Raw genomic sequence first — 20939 nt, 5'->3', positions numbered from 1 at the left:
GTGGGGGGCACATACTTTCTCCACATTAATGTCTATGGATGTAGAGGACAGAGAAGCCCCCGGAGGAGGATGTGGGGGGCACATACTTTCTCCACATTAATGTCTATGGATGTAGAGGACAGAGAAGCCCCCGGAGGAGGATGTGGGGGGCACATACTTTCTCCATATTAATGTCTATGGATGTAGATGAGGACATAGAAGCCCCCGGAGGTGGATGTGGGGGGCACATACTTTCTCCATGATAATGTCTATGGATGTAGATGAGGACAGAGAAGCCCCCGGAGGAGGATGTGGGGGGCACACACTTTCTCCATATTAATGTCTATGGATGTAGATGAGGACAGAGAAGCCCCCGGAGGAGGATGTGGGGGCACATACTTTCTCCATATTAATGTCTATGAATGTAGATGAGGACAGAGAAGCCCCCGGAGGAGGATGTGGGGGGCACATACTTTCTCCATATTAATGTCTATGGATGTAGATGAGGACAGAGAAGCCCCCGGAGGAGGATGTGGGGGGCACATACTTTCTCCATATTAATGTCTATGGATGTAGATGAGGACACAGAAGCCCCCGGAGGTGGATGTGGGGGGCACATACTTTCTCCATATTAATGTCTATGGATGTAGATGAGGACAGAGAAGCCCCCGGAGGAGGATGTGGGGGGCACATACTATATTAATGTCTATGGATGTAGATGAGGACAGAGAAGCCCCTGGAGGTGGATGTGGGGGGCACATACTTTCTCCATATTAATGTCTATGGATGTAGATGAGGACACAGAAGCCCCCGGAGGAGGATGTGGGGGGCACATACTTTCTCCACATTAATGTCTATGGATGTAGAGGACAGAGAAGCCCCCGGAGGAGGATGTGGGGGGCACATACTTTCTCCATATTAATGTCTATGGATGTAGATGAGGACAGAGAAGCCCCCGGAGGTGGATGTGGGGGGCACATACTTTCTCCATGATAATGTCTATGGATGTAGATGAGGACAGAGAAGCCCCCGGAGGAGGATGTGGGGGCACATACTTTCTCCATATTAATGTTTATGGATGTAGATGAGGACAGAGAAGCCCCCGGAGGAGGATGTGGGGGGCACATACTTTCTCCATATTAATGTCTATGGATGTAGATGAGGACAGAGAAGCCCCCGGAGGTGGATGTGGGGGGCACATACTTTCTCCATATTAATGTCTATGGAGGACAGAGAAGCCCCCGGAGGAGGATGTGGGGGGCACATACTTTCTCCATATTAATGTCTATGGATGTAGATGAGGACAGAGAAGCCCCCGGAGGAGGATGTGGGGGGCACATACTTTCTCCATATTAATGTCTATGGCTGTAGATGAGGACAGAGAAGCCCCCAGAGGTGGATGTGGGGGGCACATACTTTCTCCATATTAATGTCTATGGATGTAGATGAGGACAGAGAAGCCCCCGGAGGAGGATGTGGGGGGCACATACTTTCTCCATATTAATGTCTATGGATGTAGATGAGGACATAGAAGCCCCCGGAGGTGGATGTGGGGGGCACATACTTTCTCCATGATAATGTCTATGGATGTAGATGAGGACAGAGAAGCCCCCGGAGGAGGATGTGGGGGCACATACTTTCTCCATATTAATGTTTATGGATGTAGATGAGGACAGAGAAGCCCCCGGAGGAGGATGTGGGGGGCACATACTTTCTCCATATTAATGTCTATGGATGTAGATGAGGACAGAGAAGCCCCCGGAGGTGGATGTGGGGGGCACATACTTTCTCCATATTAATGTCTATGGCTGTAGATGAGGACAGAGAAGCCCCCAGAGGTGGATGTGGGGGGCACATACTTTCTCCATATTAATGTCTATGGATGTAGATGAGGACAGAGAAGCCCCCGGAGGTGGATGTGGGGGGCACATACTTTCTCCATATTAATGTCTATAGATGTAGATGAGGACAGAGAAGCCCCCGGAGGAGGATGTGGGGGGCACATACTTTCTCCATATTAATGTCTATGGATGTAGATGAGAACAGAGAAGCCCCCGGAGGAGGATGTGGGGGGCACATACTTTCTCCATATTAATGTCTATGGATGTAGAGGAGGACAGAGAAGCCCCCGGAGGTGGATGTGGGGGGCACATACTTTCTCCATATTAATGTCTATGGATGTAGATGAGGACAGAGAAGCCCCCGGAGGAGGATGTGGGGGGCACATACTTTCTCCATATTAATGTCTATGGATGTAGATGAGGACAGAGAAGCCCCCGGAGGAGGATGTGGGGGGCACACACTTTCTCCATATTAATGTCTATGGATGTAGATGAGGACAGAGAAGCCCCCGGAGGAGGATGTGGGGGGCACACACTTTCTCCATATTAATGTCTATGGATGTAGATGAGGACAGAGAAGCCCCCGGAGGAGGATGTGGGGGGCACATACTTTCTCCATATTAATGTCTATGGATGTAGATGAGGACAGAGACGCCCCCGGAGGAGGATGTGGGGGGCACATACTGTCTCCATATTAATGTCTATGGATGTAGATGAGGACAGAGAAGCCCCCGGAGGTGGATGTGGGGGGCACATACTTTCTCCTTATTAATGTCTATGGATGTAGATGAGGACAGAGAAGCCCCCGGAGGAGGATGTGGGGGGCACATACTTTCTCCATATTAATGTCTATGGATGTAGATGACAGAGAAGCCCCCGGAGGTGGATGTGGGGGGCACATACTTTCTCCATATTAATGTCTATGGATGTAGATGAGGACAGAGAAGCCCCCGGAGGAGGATGTGGGGGGCACATACTTTCTCCATATTAATGTCTATGGATGTAGATGAGGACAGAGAAGCCCCCGGAGGTGGATGTGGGGGGCACATACTTTCTCCATATTAATGTCTATAGATGTAGATGAGGACAGAGAAGCCCCCGGAGGAGGATGTGGGGGGCACATACTTTCTCCATATTAATGTCTATGGATGTAGATGAGGACAGAAGCCCCCGGAGGAGGATGTGGGGGGCACATACTTTCTCCATATTAATGTCTATGGATGTAGATGAGGACAGAGAAGCCCCCGGAGGAGGATGTGGGGGGCACATACTTTCTCCATATTAATGTCTATGGATGTAGATGAGGACAGAGAAGCCCCCGGAGGAGGATGTGGGGGGCACATACTTTCTCCATATTAATGTCTATGGATGTAGATGAGGACAGAGAAGCCCCCGGAGGAGGATGTGGGGGGCACATACTTTCTCCATATTAATGTCTATGGATGTAGATGAGGACAGAGAAGCCCCCGGAGGAGGATGTGGGGGGCACATACTTTGTCCATATTAATGTCTATGGATGTAGATGACAGAGAAGCCCCCGGAGGTGGATGTGGGGGGCACATACTTTCTCCATATTAATGTCTATGGATGTAGGTGAGGACAGAGAAGCCCCCGGAGGAGGATGTGGGGGGCACATACTTTGTCCATATTAATGTCTATGGATGTAGATGACACAGAAGCCCCCGGAGGAGGATGTGGGGGGCACATACTTTCTCCATATTAATGTCTATGGATGTAGATGAGGACAGAGAAGCCCCCGGAGGTGGATGTGGGGGGCACATACTTTCTCCATATTAATGTCTATGGATGTAGATGAGGACAGAGAAGCCCCCGGAGGTGGATGTGGGGGGCACATACTTTCTCCATATTAATGTCTATGGATGTAGATGAGGACAGAGAAGCCCCCGGAGGTGGATGTGGGGGGCACATACTTTCTCCATATTAATGTCTATGGATGTAGATGAGGACAGAGAAGCCCCCGGGGGTGGATGTGGGGGGCACATACTTTCTCCATATTAATGTCTATGGATGTAGATGAGGACAGAGAAGCCCCCGGAGGAGGATGTGGGGGGCACATACTTTCTCCATATTAATGTCTATGGATGTAGATGAGGACACAGAAGCCCCCTGAGGTGGATGTGGGGGGCACATACTTTCTCCATATTAATGCCTATGGATGTAGGGGTTCCATTGGCGGTTGCTACAGACTGGCTCCAGCTTGAGGTGGTGGCTGATAACGGACAACAGCCATGAAGGCCGCTTGTAGGAGCGCTGCTCTGTAGCGGGGGTTGGTGCAGGACTTGTTTGCTGCAGGGATTATATAATGGGGTGGTGGGTGCAGGAGTCGCCGGCTCAGGGCCATGTAAACGTCAGCGCATGCTGGATATGTCATTCAGGAGGGGGCAGGCTGGATAAGTCACGTGGGGGGAGGGGCAGCCTGAAGAAGTCATGCGAGGGGGCAGGCTGGATATGTCACGTGAGGAGGAGGCAGGTTTGATAGGTCACGTGAGGGGGCAGGCTGGATAAGTCACGCGGGGGAAGGGGCGAGGCTGGATGGGTGAGGGTTGAGGGGCAGGCTGGTGTCCCCGCTCAGGCAGTAAGCCGTTTGGTAGGATGTCTGGTTTCTTTCCCCCATCTCTCCGGCCACTGTCACATAGCAGAAGCCTCGGAGCGCCGCTGCTCAGCATTGCAGTCACATCCCGGAGTAGAATGTGGGTCTGTGTGCGGACCCCGGCGCCATCCTACACGTGAGCCTCACCCAACGTGTCCACCGGCCTCTTATGTGAGCGCCAGTTACACTGTGAATATTGGGGTTTGGAATGACTCCATTGTGAATCTTCGCAGTCTCTGATATTATTGTTATAGCGCCATTTATTCCATGGCGCTTTACATGTGAGGAGGGGTATACATAATAAAAACAAGTACAATAATTTTAATACAAGTCACGACTGGTACAGGAGGAGAGAGGACCCTGCCCGCGAGGGCTCACAGTCTACAAGGGATAGGTGAGGATACAGGAGGAGAGAGGACCCTGCCCGCGAGGGCTCACAATCTACAAGGGATGGGTGAGGATACAGGAGGAGAGGACCCTGCCCACGAGGGCTCACAGTCTACAAGGGATGGGTGAGGATACAGTAGGAGAGAGGACCCTGCCCGCGAGGGCTCACAATCTACAAGGGATGGGTGAGGATACAGGAGGAGAGAGGACCCTGCCCGCGAGGGCTCACAATCTACAAGGGATGGGTGAGGATACAGGAGGAGAGAGGACCCTGCCCGCGAGGGCTCACAATCTACAAGGGATGGGTGAGGATACAGGAGGAGAGAGGACCCTGCACGCGAGCGCTCACAGTCTACAAGGGATAGGTGAGGATACAGGAGGAGAGAGGACCCTGCCCGCGAGGGCTCACAATCTACAAGGGATGGGTGAAGATACAGGAGGAGAGAGGACCCTGCCTGCGAGGGCTCACAGTCTACAAGGGATAGGTGAGGATACAGGAGGAGAGAGGACCCTGCCCGCGAGGGCTCACAATCTACAAGGGATGGGTGAGGATACAGGAGGAGAGAGGACCCTGCCCGCGAGGGCTCACAATCTACAAGGGATGGGTGAGGATACAGGAGGAGAGAGGACCCTGCCCGCGAGGGCTCACAATCTACAAGGGATGGGTGAGGATACAGGAGGAGAGAGGACCCTGCCTGCGAGGGCTCACAATCTACACGGGATGGGTGAGGATACAGGAGGAGAGAGGACCCTGCCCGCGAGAGCTCACAATCTACACAGGATGGGTGAGGATACAGGAGGAGAGAGGACCCTGCCCGCGAGGGCTCACAATCTACAAGGGATGGGTGAGGATACAGGAGGAGAGAGGACCCTGCCTGCGAGGGCTCACAGTCTACACGGGATGGGTGAGGATACAGGAGGAGAGAGGACCCTGCCCGCGAGAGCTCACAATCTACACAGGATGGGTGAGGATACAGGAGGAGAGAGGACCCTGCCCGCGAGGGCTCACAATCTACAAGGGATGGGTGAGGATACAGGAGGAGAGAGGACCCTGCCCGCGAGGGCTCACAATCTACAAGGGATGGGTGAGGATACAGGAGGAGAGAGGACCCTGCACGCGAGGGCTCAGTCTACACGGGATGGGTGAGGATACAGAAGGAGAGTGGACCCTGCCAGCGAGCGCTCACAGTCTACAAGGGATGGGTGAGGATACAGGAGGAGAGAGGACCCTGCCCACAAGGGCTCACAATCTACAAGGGATGGGTGAGGATACAGGAGGAGAGAGGACCCTGCACGCGAGGGCTCAGTCTACACGGGATGGGTGAGGATACAGAAGGAGAGAGGACCCTGCCAGCGAGCGCTCACAGTCTACAAGGGATGGGTGAGGATACAGGAGGAGAGAGGACCCTGCCCACAAGGGCTCACAATCTACAAGGGATGGGTGAGGATACAGGAGGAGAGAGGACCCTGCACGCGAGGGCTCAGTCTACACGGGATGGGTGAGGATACAGAAGGAAAGAGGACCCTGCCAGCGAGCGCTCACAGTCTACAAGGGATGGGTGAGGATACAGGAGGAGAGAGGACCCTGCCCACAAGGGCTCACAATCTACAAGGGATGGGTGAGGATACAGGAGGAGAGAGGACCCTGCACGCGAGGGCTCAGTCTACACGGGATGGGTGAGGATACAGAAGGAGAGAGGACCCTGCCAGCGAGCGCTCACAGTCTACAAGGGATGGGTGAGGATACAGGAGGAGAGAGGACCCTGCCCACAAGGGCTCACAATCTACAAGGGATGGGTGAGGATACAGGAGGAGAGAGGACCCTGCCCACGAGGGCTCACAGTCTACAAGGGATGGGTGAGGATACAGGAGAGAGGACCCTGCCCGCGAGGGCTCACAATCTACAAGGGATGGGTGAGGATACAGGAGGAGAGAGGACCCTGCACGCGAGGGCTCAGTCTACACGGGATGGGTGAGGATACAGGAGGAGGACCCTGCCAGCGAGCGCTCACAGTCTACAAGGGATGGGTGAGGATACAGCAGGAGAGAGGACCCTGCCAGCGAGCGCTCACAGTCTACACGGGATGGGTGAGGATACAGGAGGAGAGAGGACCCTGCCAGCGAGCGCCCACAGTCTACACGGGATGGGTGAGGATACAGTAGGAGAGAGGACCCTGCCCACAAGGGCTCACAATCTACAAGGGATGGGTGAGGATACAGGAGGAGAGAGGACCCTGCCTGCGAGGGCTCACAGTCTACACGGGATGAGTGAGGATACAGGAGAGAGGACCCTGCCCGCGAGGGCTCACAATCTACAAATAGATTGACAGCTGTAATTACGGTAGCCGTGGTTGCCGGGTTCTTCCTCCCCACTGTCTACACTGTGCCAGGGATTGGGGGGCACGGGCCGCTCTGCATTCACCGAAGCCTCAGGTGGAGATGCCGTCATATTGCTGCTGTGATGTCCCCCTCATAGGTGCGGCAGCAGCGCTGGATGGAGGGTCCCAGCACCCCTCATTATCCCGTCCTATCTTCTGGCTTGTATTTCTCTGCCGGTGACCGTGAAGATCCGACCCACAAAGCTGTTAGAACCTTGCAGAACCTTTCCTTATGACTAATCTTCCAGTCTGGACCACCCTCTGTCCCTCGAGCCCCCGATAGACTACTTTTCTTGTAGGCCCACCCTGCCGCTGACTGTTACTTTAGGTTTGAGGTCTCCTCGCACATGATCAGTCGTGTAATATGTTGGGGTCCTCGGTGACACTCGGCCTCCATGATAACAGCTTGCGGTGGCTGACGCTCTGCGCTGGGTGCGGCTCAGGAAGGACCTCCGCTTCCTGCCCTCGTCTTCTCAGCTGCAAGAGGAACTGAGCGTCTGCAGGGTCCCTGAGAAGCTGCGTGCGTCCTGCGCCCCGGCAGAAAGCTGGGGGTCCGGGGCAGGTGGCTTCCCCTCCCCATACAGTGAATAATAAGCCCCCACTGCAGGGACAGGAAGGGACGGACGGGTGCAGGAAGTTCAGCCGATGAACAAATCTCGTTTTAAATGGACACAATCTGAAAATGGACCAATCACAAGTCTCCAAATAGAACGAAGCGTTATCAGCCTTCAGCCCTCCAGTGCGGATATGGGGCGGGGGTCAGACTGAACACGGGGCGGTGGTGTAAGGAGCAGTGCCGTCCAGGGTTCTACATGCCGGCCAGGGTTCTACATGCCGGCCAGGGTTCTACGTGCCGGCCAGCGTTCTACATGCCGGCCAGGGTTCTACGTGCCGGTCAGGGTTCTACATGCTGGCCAGGGTTCTACGTGCTGGCCAGGGTTCTACGTGCCGGTCAGGGTTCTACATGCTGTCCAGGGTTCTACATGCCGGCCAGGGTTCTACGTGCCGGCCAGGGTTCTACATGCCGGCCAGGGTTCTACGTGCCGGCCAGGGTTCTACATGCCGGCCAGGGTTCTACGTGCCGGCCAGCGTTCTACGTGCTGGCCAGGGTTCTACGTGCTGGCCAGGGTTCTACGTGCCGGTCAGGGTTCTACATGCCGGCCAGGGTTCTACATGCCGGCCAGGGTTCTACGTGCCGGCCAGGGTTCTACATGCCGGCCAGGGTTCTACATGTCGGCCATGGTTCTACATGCCGGCCATGTTTTAGTCATGCTGGTCGGTCCTCGTACATGGCGGGGCAGCGTATATGGGCACTAGTAGTCGGCCTCCATGTTAGGAGGTGCTCAGATTTTTGTTCCTTTCACCTAAAAGAATGCTGCCAGTGTGAACAGGAGCCGCTGTGGTATTCTATAACCAGAGAGCAGCCGTGCAGTAAGATGTGTAACCACCGGACATGTAAAAGCCGCATTACTGCCATCCAGACTGCACGTGCATGCGCCCCCCGTCCCCAGCCAGACGACCCTTCTCCGACAGGACCCTGGCCATTTCTATCAGATGCATCTCCCAAGCCAAACGGTCCGGGTCCCCGTCGGAGAAGGATCGCCTGGTTGGGGCTGGTGGGCTCACGCACATGCAGCCTATATTGCACATGGTGGCGGCTGCCCTCCTTGGTTTCCATGCTCAGTCCGGCTGGTCATCTGCTCATCCCTCCATCCTGCGTAGAGGTGTATAATGGGGGAGTACTCTCATCATGCTCGTGTCTTGGCCTCGCCCTGCACAGCGGCTCGGATAGTAGTCCTGGCTCGCGTTTCTGTTGACAGCAGTAAATGGTGACAATTAGGAATGCGGCGAAGGTGTTGTCTGACTGCGGTATTCTATCAGATCAGTGCCACATGTACAAGGCTCTCGCGTCACAATGTGGCGCAGAGGTGAGACTGTCGCTCAGAGAAATGGTTTTACCTTCATGACATAGACGTGGCATCGCCCACAGCAGTTGTGCTCAATGAAAAGCCAGAAGAGTAGACAACGTGGATCACTGCCCTGAAGCTGACACTAAGTGGCTGGCAGACGGGATCCACTTGTTGGGTGTCGGGTGAGATAATATCCAGGGGATTAGACGCTCAGACCATCAGATTATCACCTCTAATCTGATCATCGTTTTGCTGACAGGGTTAATGCGCCCGCGATGCGTGCTGCAGGGGAAGGTGGAGGGGGTGACACGGCCAGGTTCGTCCTGCGGGGTGACATGGCCAGGTGCATCCTAGAGGGTGACACGGCCAGGTGCATCTTACAGGGTGACACGGCCAGGTGCATCCTGCGGGGGGTGACACGGCCCGGTGCGTCCTGCGGTGGGTGACACGGCCAGGTTCGTCCTGCGGGGGGTGACACGGCCAGGTTCGTCCTGCGGGGGGTGACACGGCCAGGTTCGTCCTGCGGGGGGTGACACGGCCAGGTGCATCCTAGAGGGTGACACGGCCAGGTGCATCTTACAGGGTGACACGGCCAGGTGCATCCTGCGGGGGGTGACACGGCCCGGTGCGTCCTGCGGGGTGGGTGACACGGCCCGGTGCGTCCTGCGGGGTGGGTGACACGGCCCGGTGCGTCCTGCGGGGTGGGTGACACGGCCCGTTGCGCAATGGTGCTGAGATTGGGACAGTTGTCACCACCGCCGGGGCTGCAGCGGAGAGACAAAGCTTTCCTTGTCGGCTGCCGGGACACATGTTGGTATCAGGCTGGGCCAGCTGTCACTGAGCGCGTGGGACGAGAGATGGAGATGAAGCCCCTGGCGGCGTCCCCCATTATCTGTGCTGATCCTTCATTGATCGCTGAAGTTATCCATCTCTAACACCATGTGGGCTTAACTCCTCAGCTGCCGGCAGACCCCCATCAGTCGCCCCTTCTTGTACCCAGTGTTGGGCTGCACTCACATTCCTCTAGACCAGGGGTGTCAAACTGCAGTCCTCGAGGGCCTCAAACCATGCGTGTTTTCAAGATTTCCTTCTCATTGCACAAGGTGCTGGAATCATTCTGTGCAGGTGATTAAATTATCACCTGTGCAATACAAGGAAATCCTGAAAACATGACCTGTTTGCAGCCCTTGAGGAATGCAGTTTGACACCCCTGCTCTAGACAGTCAGCTGAGTAATTAATCCTGTGATAACGAGGAGACCTTCACTCTGCCTCTCGTCTCCTCTCCGGTCTCCGCTGCTTTGATATTTTCACACATGGCTGGCTCTGGCTGCGGGCCCCTGGAGCTGGCTCTGGCTGCGGGCCCCTGGAGCTGGCTCTGGCTGCGGGCCCCTGGAGCTGGCTCTGGCTGCGGGCCCCTGGAGCTGGCTCTGGCTGCGGGCCCCTGGAGCTGGCTCTGGCTGCGGGCCCCTGGAGCTGGCTCTGGCTGCGGGCCCCTGGAGCTGGCTCTGGCTGCGGGCCCCTGGAGCTGGCTCTGGCTGCGGGCCCCTGGAGCTGGCTCTGGCTGCGGGCCCCTGGAGCTGGCTCTGGCTGCGGGCCCCTGGAGCTGGCTCTGGCTGCGGGCCCCTGGAGCTGGCTCTGGCTGCTGGCCCCTGGAGCTGGCTCTGGCTGCTGGCCCCTGGAGCTGGCTCTGGCTGCTGGCCCCTGGAGCTGGCTCTGGCTGCGGGCCCCTGGAGCTGGCTGTGGCTGCGGGCCCCTGGAGCTGGCTGTGGCTGCGGGCCCCTGGAGCTGGCTGTGGCTGCGGGCCCCTGGAGCTGGCTGTGGCTGCGGGCCCCTGGAGCTGGCTGTGGCTGCGGGCCCCTGGAGCTGGCTGTGGCTGCGGGCCCCTGGAGCTGGCTGTGGCTGCGGGCCCCTGGAGCTGGCTGTGGCTGCGGGCCCCTGGAGCTGGCTGTGGCTGCGGCGCCCTGGAGCTGGCTGTGGCTGCGGGCCCCTGGAGCTGGCTGTGGCTGCGGGCCCCTGGAGCTGGCTCTGGCTGCGGGCCCCTGGAGCTGGCTCTGGCTGCGGGCCCCTGGAGCTGGCTCTGGCTGCTGGCCCCTGGAGCTGGCTCTGGCTGCGGGCCCCTGGAGCTGGCTCTGGCTGCGGGCCCCTGAAGCTGGCTCTGGCTGCTGGCCCCTGGAGCTGGCTCTGGCTGCGGGCCCCTGGAGCTGGCTCTGGCTGCTGGCCCCTGGAGCTGGCTCTGGCTGCGGGCCCCTGGAGCTGGCTCTGGCTGCGGGCCCCTGGAGCTGGCTCTGGCTGCGGGCCCCTGGAGCTGGCTCTGGCTGCGGGCCCCTGGAGCTGGCTCTGGCTGCGGGCCCCTGGAGCTGGCTCTGGCTGCTGGCCCCTGGAGCTGGCTCTGGCTGCTGGCTCTGGCTGCTGGCCCCTGGAGCTGGCTCTGGCTGCGGGCCCCTGGAGCTGGCCCTGGCTGTGGCCCCTGGGCTGGCTCTGGCTGCGGGCCCCTGGAGCTGGCTCTGGCTGCGGGCCCCTGGAGCTGGCTCTGGCTGCTGGCCCCTGGAGCTGGCTCTGGCTGCTGGCCCCTGGAGCTGGCTCTGGCTGCTGGCCCCTGGAGCTGGCTCTGGCTGCTGGCCCCTGGAGCTGGCTCTGGCTGCGGGCCCCTGGAGCTGGCCCTGGCTGTGGCCCCTGGGCTGGCTCTGGCTGCGGGCCCCTGGAGCTGGCTCTGGCTGCTGGCCCTGGCTGCTGGCCCCTGGAGCTGGCTCTGGCCCCTGGAGCTGACTCTGGCCCCTGGAGCTGGCTCTGGCCCCTGGAGCTGGCTCTGACTGTGGCCCCTGGAGCTGGCTCTGGCCCCTGGAGCTGGCTCTGGCCCCTGAAGCTGGCTCTGGCCCCTGGAGCTGGCTCTGGCCCCTGGAGCTGGCTCTGGCTGCTGGCCCCTGGAGCTGGCTCTGGCCCCTGGAGCTGGCTCTGACTGTGGCCCCTGGAGCTGGCCCTGGCAGTGGCTGGGCGATGATTAAAGCCTCCGTAAAGGAAAATACAATATGGCGGACGGCGCGATGGCCAAGAAAGCTGAAAGCTGCGCAGCGTCATGTGTAAGGATAGTCCGCAGTGTCCCTGTACCAAGGAGGCGACACCACGAGTGTGAACATGGCTGCCTGGCACCTCGTGACCACTTGTCTGTACGGTGTTTGGTCAGTCGCAGGTGGAGCAGCATGCGGTGTAGCCTTCACATGAAGACCCTCGTAACCGCGTGTCGTTTTCTTGTTTCTTTAGGTGCGGGAGAATCTGGGAAAAGCACAATCGTCAAACAGATGAAGTAAGACTCCAGTGCGCCGCGCGTCTCCATATGTCTGACCTGGCTCTTTGGTTCCTGATGATTTTGTAGGGTTTATTGGCCGACGGTTTAATGTCTGAGCCAAAGGTCAGGATGTCCCCTGCCACGATGGCCGCACGGACAGTCCTCCTCTGCCACTTTACAGATATTCTGTGCCGGGCATCTGTAGTACCACATAATCTGTGCCGGGCATCTGTAGCACCACATAATCTGTGCCGGGCTCCTATAGTACCACATAATCTGTGCCAGGCATCTATAGTACCACATAATCTGTGCCGGGCATCTGTAGTACCACATAATCTGTGCCGGGCATCTATAGTACCACATAATCTGTGCCAGGCATCTATAGTACCACACAATCTGTGCCGGGCATCTATAGTACCACACAATCTGTGCCGGGCATCTATAGTACCACATAATCTGTGCCGGGCGCCTATAGCACCACATAGTCTGTGCCGGGCGCCTATAGTACCACATAATCTGTGCCGGGCCCCTATAGTACCACATAATCTGTGCCGGGCATCTATAGTACCACATAATCTGTGCCGGGCATCTATAGTACCACATAATCTGTGCCGGGTGCCTATAGTACCACACAATCTGTGCCGGGCGCCTATAGCACCACATAATCTGTGCCAGGCCCCTATAGTACCACATAATCTGTGCCGGGCATCTGTAGTACCACATAATCTGTGCCGGGCATCTATAGTACCACATAATCTGTGCCGGGCATCTATAGTACCACATAATCTGTGCCGGGCATCTATAGTACCACATAATCTGTGCCGGGTGCCTATAGCACCACATAGTCTGTGCCGGGCATCTATAGTACCACATAATCTGTGCCGGGCCCCTATAGTACCACATAATCTGTGCCGGGCGCCTATAGTACCACACAATCTGTGCCGGGCGCCTATAGTACCACATAATCTGTGCCGGGTGCCTATAGCACCACATAGTCTGTGCCGGGCATCTATAGTACCACATAATCTGTGCCGGGCCCCTATAGCACCACATAATCTGTGCCGGGCATCTGTAGTACCACATAATCTGTGCCGGGCATCTGTAGCACCACATAATCTGTGCCGGGCTCCTATAGTACCACATAATCTGTGCCAGGCATCTATAGTACCACATAATCTGTGCCGGGCATCTGTAGTACCACATAATCTGTGCCGGGCATCTATAGTACCACATAATCTGTGCCGGGCATCTATAGTACCACATAATCTGTGCCAGGCATCTATAGTACCACACAATCTGTGCCAGGCATCTATAGTACCACACAATCTGTGCCGGGCATCTATAGTACCACATAATCTGTGCCGGGCGCCTATAGCACCACATAGTCTGTGCCGGGCATCTATAGTACCACATAATCTGTGCCGGGCGCTTATAGCACCACATAGTCTGTGCCGGGCATCTATAGTACCACATAATCTGTGCCGGGCCCCTATAGTACCACATAATCTGTGCCGGGCGCCTATAGTACCACACAATCTGTGCCGGGCGCCTATAGTACCACACAATCTGTGCCAGGCCCCTATAGTACCACATAATCTGTGCCGGGCATCTGTAGTACCACATAATCTGTGCCAGGCCCCTATAGTACCACATAATCTGTGCCGGGCATCTGTAGCACCACATAATCTGTGCCGGGCATCTATAGTACCACATAATCTGTGCCGGGCATCTATAGTACCACATAATCTGTGCCGGGCATCTATAGTACCACATAATCTGTGCCGGGTGCCTATAGCACCACATAGTCTGTGCCGGGCATCTATAGTACCACATAATCTGTGCCGGGCCCCTATAGTACCACATAATCTGTGCCGGGCGCCTATAGTACCACACAATCTGTGCCGGGCACCTATAGTACCACATAATCTGTGCCGGGTGCCTATAGCACCACATAGTCTGTGCCGGGCATCTATAGTACCACATAATCTGTGCCGGGCCCCTATAGCACCACATAATCTGTGCCAGGCCCCTATAGTACCACACAATCTGTGCCGGGCCCCTATAGTACCACATAATCTATAGTCCCACATAATCTGTGCCAGGCGCCTATAGCACCACATAATCTGTGCCGGGCATCTATAGTCCCACATAATCTGTGCCAGGCGCCTATAGCACCACATAATCTGTGCCGGGCGCCTATAGTCCCACATAATCTGTGCTGGGTGCCTATAGTACCACATAATCTGTGCCGAGAACTAGGTTCCCCATATTAGGGGGTTGGGTGTGAAGTTCCCGGTTTCGGACCCCATCGTCTGGCTCGCAGGGTGTCTTGTGTTCTGGATATTTACTTGGTGTAATCTTCCCAGGATTATCCATGAGGACGGATACTCGGAGGAGGAATGCCGGCAGTACCGAGCCGTGGTTTACAGTAACACCATCCAGTCCATTATGGCCATAATAAAGGCCATGGGGAACCTGAAGATAGACTTCGGAGACACGGCCAGAGCGGTGAGTGTGTCCCCCACCGATGTGTGTGTGTACCCCCCTGTGTGTGCACGCGTCGTGGCTCCCGGTGTGCGTTGTCCCCCCCCTCCCGGTGTGCGTTGTCCCCCCCTCCCGGTGTGCGTTGTCCCCCCCTCCCGGTGTGCGTTGTCCCCCCTCCCGGTGTGCGTTGTCCACCCCTCCCGGTGTGCGTTGTCCCCCCCTTCCGGTGTGCGTTGTCCCCCCCTCCCGGTGTGCGTTGTCCCCCCCTCCCGGAGTGCGTTGTCGTCCCCCCCCCCCCCCCCCCCGTCCCGGAGTGCGTTGTCCCCCCCCCGTCCCAGAGTGCGTTGTCCCCCCCGTCCCGGCGTGCGTTGTCCCCCCGTCCCGGCGTGCGTTGTCCCCCCGTCCCGGCGTGCGTTGTCCCCCCGTCCCGGCGTGCGTTGTCCCCCCGTCCCGGCGTGCGTTGTCCCCCCGTCCCGGCGTGCGTTGTCCCCCCCCCCCCGTCCCGGCGTGCGTTGTCCCCCCCCCCGTCCCGGCGTGCGTTGTCCCCCCGTCCCGGCGTGCGTTGTCCCCCCGTCCCGGCGTGCGTTGTCCCCCCGTCCCGGTGTGCGCTCAGCCTCTGGCAGCGTAGTCCTGTACGGCACTAGAAGTGATAACTCTGGGCTCACGTGGGGGGTCTTATGGCCCTCGTACCCCATGGGGCCAGTCCCCCTTGCACAGACACCACCATATTCAGTGAATGAGGAGGGGTGTGAACCTTCTCCACACCGTGGCTCCGTGTGGGATTTCGAGGCCTGGGACGCCCAGTCCTCCATTATGGGCAGCCGGGGCGTCTGTGTAATAATGATGAGACTCCAGGTGTTGGTCAGGAAAGAGTTAAAGATCACAACCCTGCGCCGCAGTGCGGAGCATAATGAGGACGCGGCTCTGCCAGGGCGCCGGCTCCCAGGACCCGCTCCTAATTAGATTGCCCCGTCCCCGGTGACTGCGCCTCCTCTGGCTAATTATCTCCATGATACGTAGATCACTCACAGCCGGGGGAGGCAGGAGAAAGATGTGACCCTGCCGGGACCCCAACTGCACGACGGGTCATCGGCCCATACAGCCAAAGTCGCCCCCATGCTGCGCCATCTTCCTCCCTCTCCGCCATTGGATGAGGCCTTCATATTTAAATCACCAGAGCGCGGCCCCGTGGCATCATGCCCGGACGAGCTGAATAGTCACTTGACCACATTTTCAGTCGGGCCTCTGGGGTCTCGCAGCCCGGACATGGTGATTACATGGGATTCCTGTGTTACTAAGGCCGCCATGCACATTAGGGTTACGTCGGCCACTTCTACAGTTTATATGATGTCGGGTAAGAAGGATCGGGCATGCTGAATGCGGACATGCCTAACCCTTTATCCTACTGAGAGATAAGCCACCATTGGTGTCTGAGAGCCGTTTATTCCTCCTCCCCATGAACACTTGGCCAAACCGAGCCCAGATTGCCCTCCTGTTCCTGGCGTCCTGCCTCCCGTCTCCAGCATCCGCCCCTTCTTGTGTTGACTCTTGTCCCCTCTCCATTCACAGGATGACGCCCGGCAGCTGTTTGCATTGTCGTGCACAGCGGAGGAGCAGGGGATCATGCCGGACGACCTGGCGGGAGTGATCCGCAGACTGTGGGCAGATCAGGGCGTGCAGGCCTGCTTCAACCGCTCCCGCGAATACCAACTCAACGACTCGGCTGCCTAGTGAGTGTCAGGAAGCGCATGGGACGGGGGGAAGGGTGCACCGGCGCTGCCCAGCCATACCTCAATCATGACAGCAAGCGGAGGTCTTGGAAACGGCGAGGACTACAAACGCCAAGGCTCCGAGTCATCATGACTGTTATGGCGTGCTCAGGAAAGAGGCGCCGATTTCCCACAGAGGAGCGAGTGCGCCTCTTCATGGCTTTGGCGCCTTTCGGCTGCTGTGCGCCTAGGACAGATATGAGCACCAATCAGCAGCGGCCGTACATTTGTGGCTTATATATTCTCAGAAATTGGTCGGCTGTGCACCCTCGTCACAATGCTGCAACCATTTCAGAAAGCCGGTAGAGACCGTGAGGACACCGAAGTCGCAATGTTCCGTTCAACTACGTGATCCGTAAACACATTGCGACATTTCAGAGTGTGTGCCGCCATCCTGGTGTAAGACTGGTGGCAAAGTCGGATAGAACGTTGCCAGATTCTCAGCGGTCGCAGCGGAGCCAACGGCACTGACAATTTATTGCATCCTGACAATTTTTTTTTTTTTTTTTCAGTAAATATATTTATTGAAATTTTAAACAGGAAAAACAGTAAAAAGAATCATTACAATGTCCAGAGCCATACATTACGTCTCTGAGAACACAGCACAGGTGTAGTTGAACAAGAACTCTGGCACATAAAGGGTGCATGGTTCTCATCTTGAGAATCACCTCGGGACATAGACCTTATATACAGAATACAGAACCTGTAAGAAAAGCAATTGTAGAGAAAGGAGAAAGGAAAGAAAGAGGAAAAAAAAAAGGGGGGGGGGGGAATGGGGGGAAAAGGGGAGGGAGGGGGAGGGGGGGGTTAAGGGAGACCCAGAGACCCAGCAATGTACACGCCCACGTATTGAGAATTATGAGTATGTACGCAATCCTGACAATTATTAAGCGTTTGTGTTGCATGAATTTGCCTCGTTTCTTAAGCTGGTGGTCCTGGACTCATGTCATCCTAGGCACCGGTTGTCTTGGGCTCTGAAGCTTGTGGTCCTGGGCGCCGGTTGTATTGGGCTTTGGCGCCTGTTCTGGGCTCTGGCGCCTGTTGTACTAGGCTCTGGCGCCGGTGGTCCTGGGCTCTGGCGCTTGTAATCCTGGGCTCCGGTGGTCCTGGGCTCTGGCGCTTGTTATCCTGGGCACCTGTGTTCCTGGGCTCTGGTGCCGGTGGTCCTGGGCTCCTATTGTCCTGGACTCTGGCGCCGATGGTCCTGGGCTCTAGCGCCAGTGGTCCTGGGCACCAGTGGTCCTGGGCTCTGGAGCTTGTTGTCCTGGGCGTCGGCACCTGTTGTCCTGGGTTCCAGTGGTCCTGGGCTCTGGCACCTGTTGTCATAGGCTCTGGCGCCGGTGGGCCTGGGCTCTGGCACCTGTTGTCCTGGGCTCTGGCGCTTGTTGTCCTGGGCGCCGGTGGTCCTGGAATCTGGCGCTTGTTGTCCTGGGCACCTGTGGTCCTGGGCTCCTATTGTCCTGGGCTCTGGCGCCACTGGTCCTGGGCTCCTATTGTCCTGGGCTCTGGCACCTGTTGTCCTGGGCTCTGGAGCTTGTTGTCCTGGGAGCCGGTGGTCTTGGGCTCTGGAGCTTGTTGTCCTGGGCGTCGGCACCTGTTGTCCTGGGTTCCAGTGGTCCTGGGCTCTGGCACCTATTGTCATAGGCTCTGGCGCCGGTGGGCCTGGGCTCTGGCGCCTGTTGTCCTGGGCTCTGGCACTTGTAATCCTGGGCGCCGGTGACCCTGGGCTCTGGCGTTTGTAATTCTGGGCGCCGGTGGTCCTGGGCTCTGGCGCTTGTTGTCCTGGGCGCCGGTGGTCCTGGGATCTGGCGCTTGTTGTCCTGGGCACCTGTGGTCCTGGGCTCCTATTGTCCTGGGCGCTGACGCCGGTGGTCCTGGGCTCTGGCGGTCCTGGGCTTCTGGCGCCTGTGGATCTGGGCTGTGGCGCCTGTTGTCCTGGGCTCTGGTGGTCCTGGGCTCTGGTGGTCCTGGGCTCCTATTGTCCTGGGCTTCTGGCGCCTGTTGTCCTGGGCACCGTGGTCTTGGGCTCTGGCGCCTGTTGTCCTGGGCTTCTGGCCCCTGTTGTCCTGGGCGCTGTGGTCTTGGGCTCTGGCGCCTGTTGTCCTGGGCTCTGGTGCCTGTTGTCCTGGGCTCTGGCGCCTGTTGTCCTGGGCTCTGGCACTGGCGGTCCTGGGCTCCTGTTGTCCTGGGCTTCTGGCGCCTGTTGTCCTGGGCTCTGGTGCCGGTGGTTCTGGCGCCTGTTGTCCTGGGCACTGGCACTGGTGGTTGTGGGCTCTGGCACTGGTGGTCCTGGGCTCCTATTGTCCTGGGCTCTGGCGCTTGTGGTCCTGGGTTTCTGGCGCCTGTTGTCCTGGGCGCTGTGGTCTTGGGCTTCTGGCGCCTGTTGTCCTGGGCTTCTGGCGCCTGTTGTCCTGGGCTTCTGGCGCCTGTTGTCCTGGGCTTCTGGCACCTGTTGTCCTGGGTTTCTGGCGCCTGTTGTCCTGGGCGCTGTGGTCTTGGGCTCTGGCGTCTGTTGTCCTGGGCTTCTGGCGCCTGTTGTCCTGGGCTTCTGGTGCCTGTTGTCCTGGGCTTCTGGCGCCTGTTGTCCTGGGCTTCTGGCGCCTGTTGTCCTGGGCGCTGTGGTCTTGGGCTCTGGCGTCTGTTGTCCGGGGCTCTGGCGCCTGTTGTCCTGGGCATCTGGCGCCTGTTGTCCTGGGCATCTGGCGCCTGTTGTCCTGGGCATCTGGCGCCGGTTGTCCTGGGCTTCTGGCGCCGGTTGTCCTGGGCTTCTGGCGCCGGTTGTCCTGGGCATCTGGCGCCGGTTATCCTGGGCATCTGGCGCCGGTTGTCCTGGGCTTCTGGCGCCGGTTGTCCTGGGCTTCCGGCGCCGGTTGTCCTGGGCTTCCGGCGCCGGTTGTCCTGGGCTTCTGGCGCCGGTTGTCCTGGGCTTCTGGCGCCGGTTGTCCTGGGCTTCTGGCGCCGGTTGTCCTGGGCTTCTGGCGCCGGTTGTCCTGGGCGCTGTGGTCTTGGGCTCTGGCGTCTGTTGTCCTGGGCATCTGGCGCCTGTTGTCCTGGGCATCTGGCGCCTGTTGTCCTGGGCATCTGGCGCCTGTTGTCCTGGGCATCTGGCGCCGGTTGTCCTGGGCATCTGGCGCCTGTTGTCCTGGGCATCTGGCGCCTGTTGTCCTGGGCTTCTGGCGCCGGTTGTCCTGGGCTTCTGGCGCCGGTTGTCCTGGGCTTCTGGCGCCGGTTGTCCTGGGCTTCTGGCGCCTGTTGTCCTGGGCTTCTGGCGCCTGTTGTCCTGGGCTTCTGGCGCCTGTTGTCCTGGGCTTCTGGCGCCTGTTGTCCTGGGCTTCTGGCGCCTGTTGTCCTGGGCTTCTGGCGCCTGTTGTCCTGGGCTTCTGGCGCCTGTTGTCCTGGGCTTCTGGCTCCAGTTGTCCTGGGCTTCTGGCGCCAGTTGTCCTGGGCTTCTGGCTCCAGTTGTCCTGGGCTTCGGCTCCAGTTGTCCTGGGCTTCTGGCGCCGGTTGTCCTGGGCATCTGGCGCCGGTTGTCCTGGGCATCTGGCGCCGGTTGTCCTGGGCATCTGGCGCCGGTTGTCCTGGGCATCTGGCGCCGGTTGTCCTGGGCTTCTGGCGCCGGTTGTCCTGGGCTTCTGGCGCCGGTTGTCCTGGGCTTCTGGCGCCGGTTGTCCTGGGCGCCGGTGGTCTTGGGCGCTTTTACCCTCATGATGATTCAGGCTGAGAGATCGCAGGAGGGAGTTGTTCCATTTTGTGTGGCTGCTGATAGTTTCCGGTTGCTCCGGACAATGCTGACGGTTTCTGTGGAGGGTTTGTACCGAGTGTGATCCTGGCTGGAGATGGGGCGATTATTATCTTACATTTTCCAGTGGGAGTGATTGAGGATCGAGATGCTGGGGGTTGTAGTTCAGTCGGGCACTTTGGTGAAGATTTTCCGATTTCGCGTGATTTGCGGTTTCGGTCAGATGCTATATTTAGACTGTAGGTGACCGTGGGGGCGGGGCTGTGGGGGAGGGGCGGAGTCTGATGTATCAGAAAACTGATTTGCATGTAACTTGTTCCAAGAAGCAAATCATTGGGAAGTTTCTGGGTGTCGGCACTGGCAGGATTAACCCTTTCCTGCTGAGGATGAGTGGTCAGAGATGAAGTTCTGCGGCCCGGGGCTAAGTGACTCCCAGGAGCAGCTCTTCCTCCAGCTAGGAAAGCTGGGTGCCATTCAGGATCCGCTGTGAACATGGCGTCCTGACTGCCCGTCTTCCTCCACTGAACACTGCGGCTGCGCTGACACATTGTACCGGG

General features: G+C 58.0%; 1 protein-coding gene across 1 annotated transcript in view; it reads left to right on the top strand.

Moving 5' to 3' along the window:
* Positions 1–20939, top strand: part of GNAI2 (G protein subunit alpha i2) — a 50244-nt gene that overhangs the window by 17061 nt on the left and 12244 nt on the right. The window contains exons 2-4 of the mRNA XM_077277093.1: positions 12366–12408; positions 14757–14898; positions 16444–16604. Coding sequence (XP_077133208.1) covers positions 12366–12408; positions 14757–14898; positions 16444–16604 — 346 coding nt within the window. The remainder of the gene's footprint in view (positions 1–12365; positions 12409–14756; positions 14899–16443; positions 16605–20939) is intronic.

This window comes from Ranitomeya variabilis, chromosome 8, assembly GCF_051348905.1.
Source record: "Ranitomeya variabilis isolate aRanVar5 chromosome 8, aRanVar5.hap1, whole genome shotgun sequence".
In the NCBI taxonomy this organism is placed as follows: Eukaryota; Metazoa; Chordata; class Amphibia; order Anura; family Dendrobatidae; genus Ranitomeya; species Ranitomeya variabilis.
Note: the sequence above shows the minus strand (reverse complement) of the source record. Positions and strands in the feature narration are given on the sequence as shown.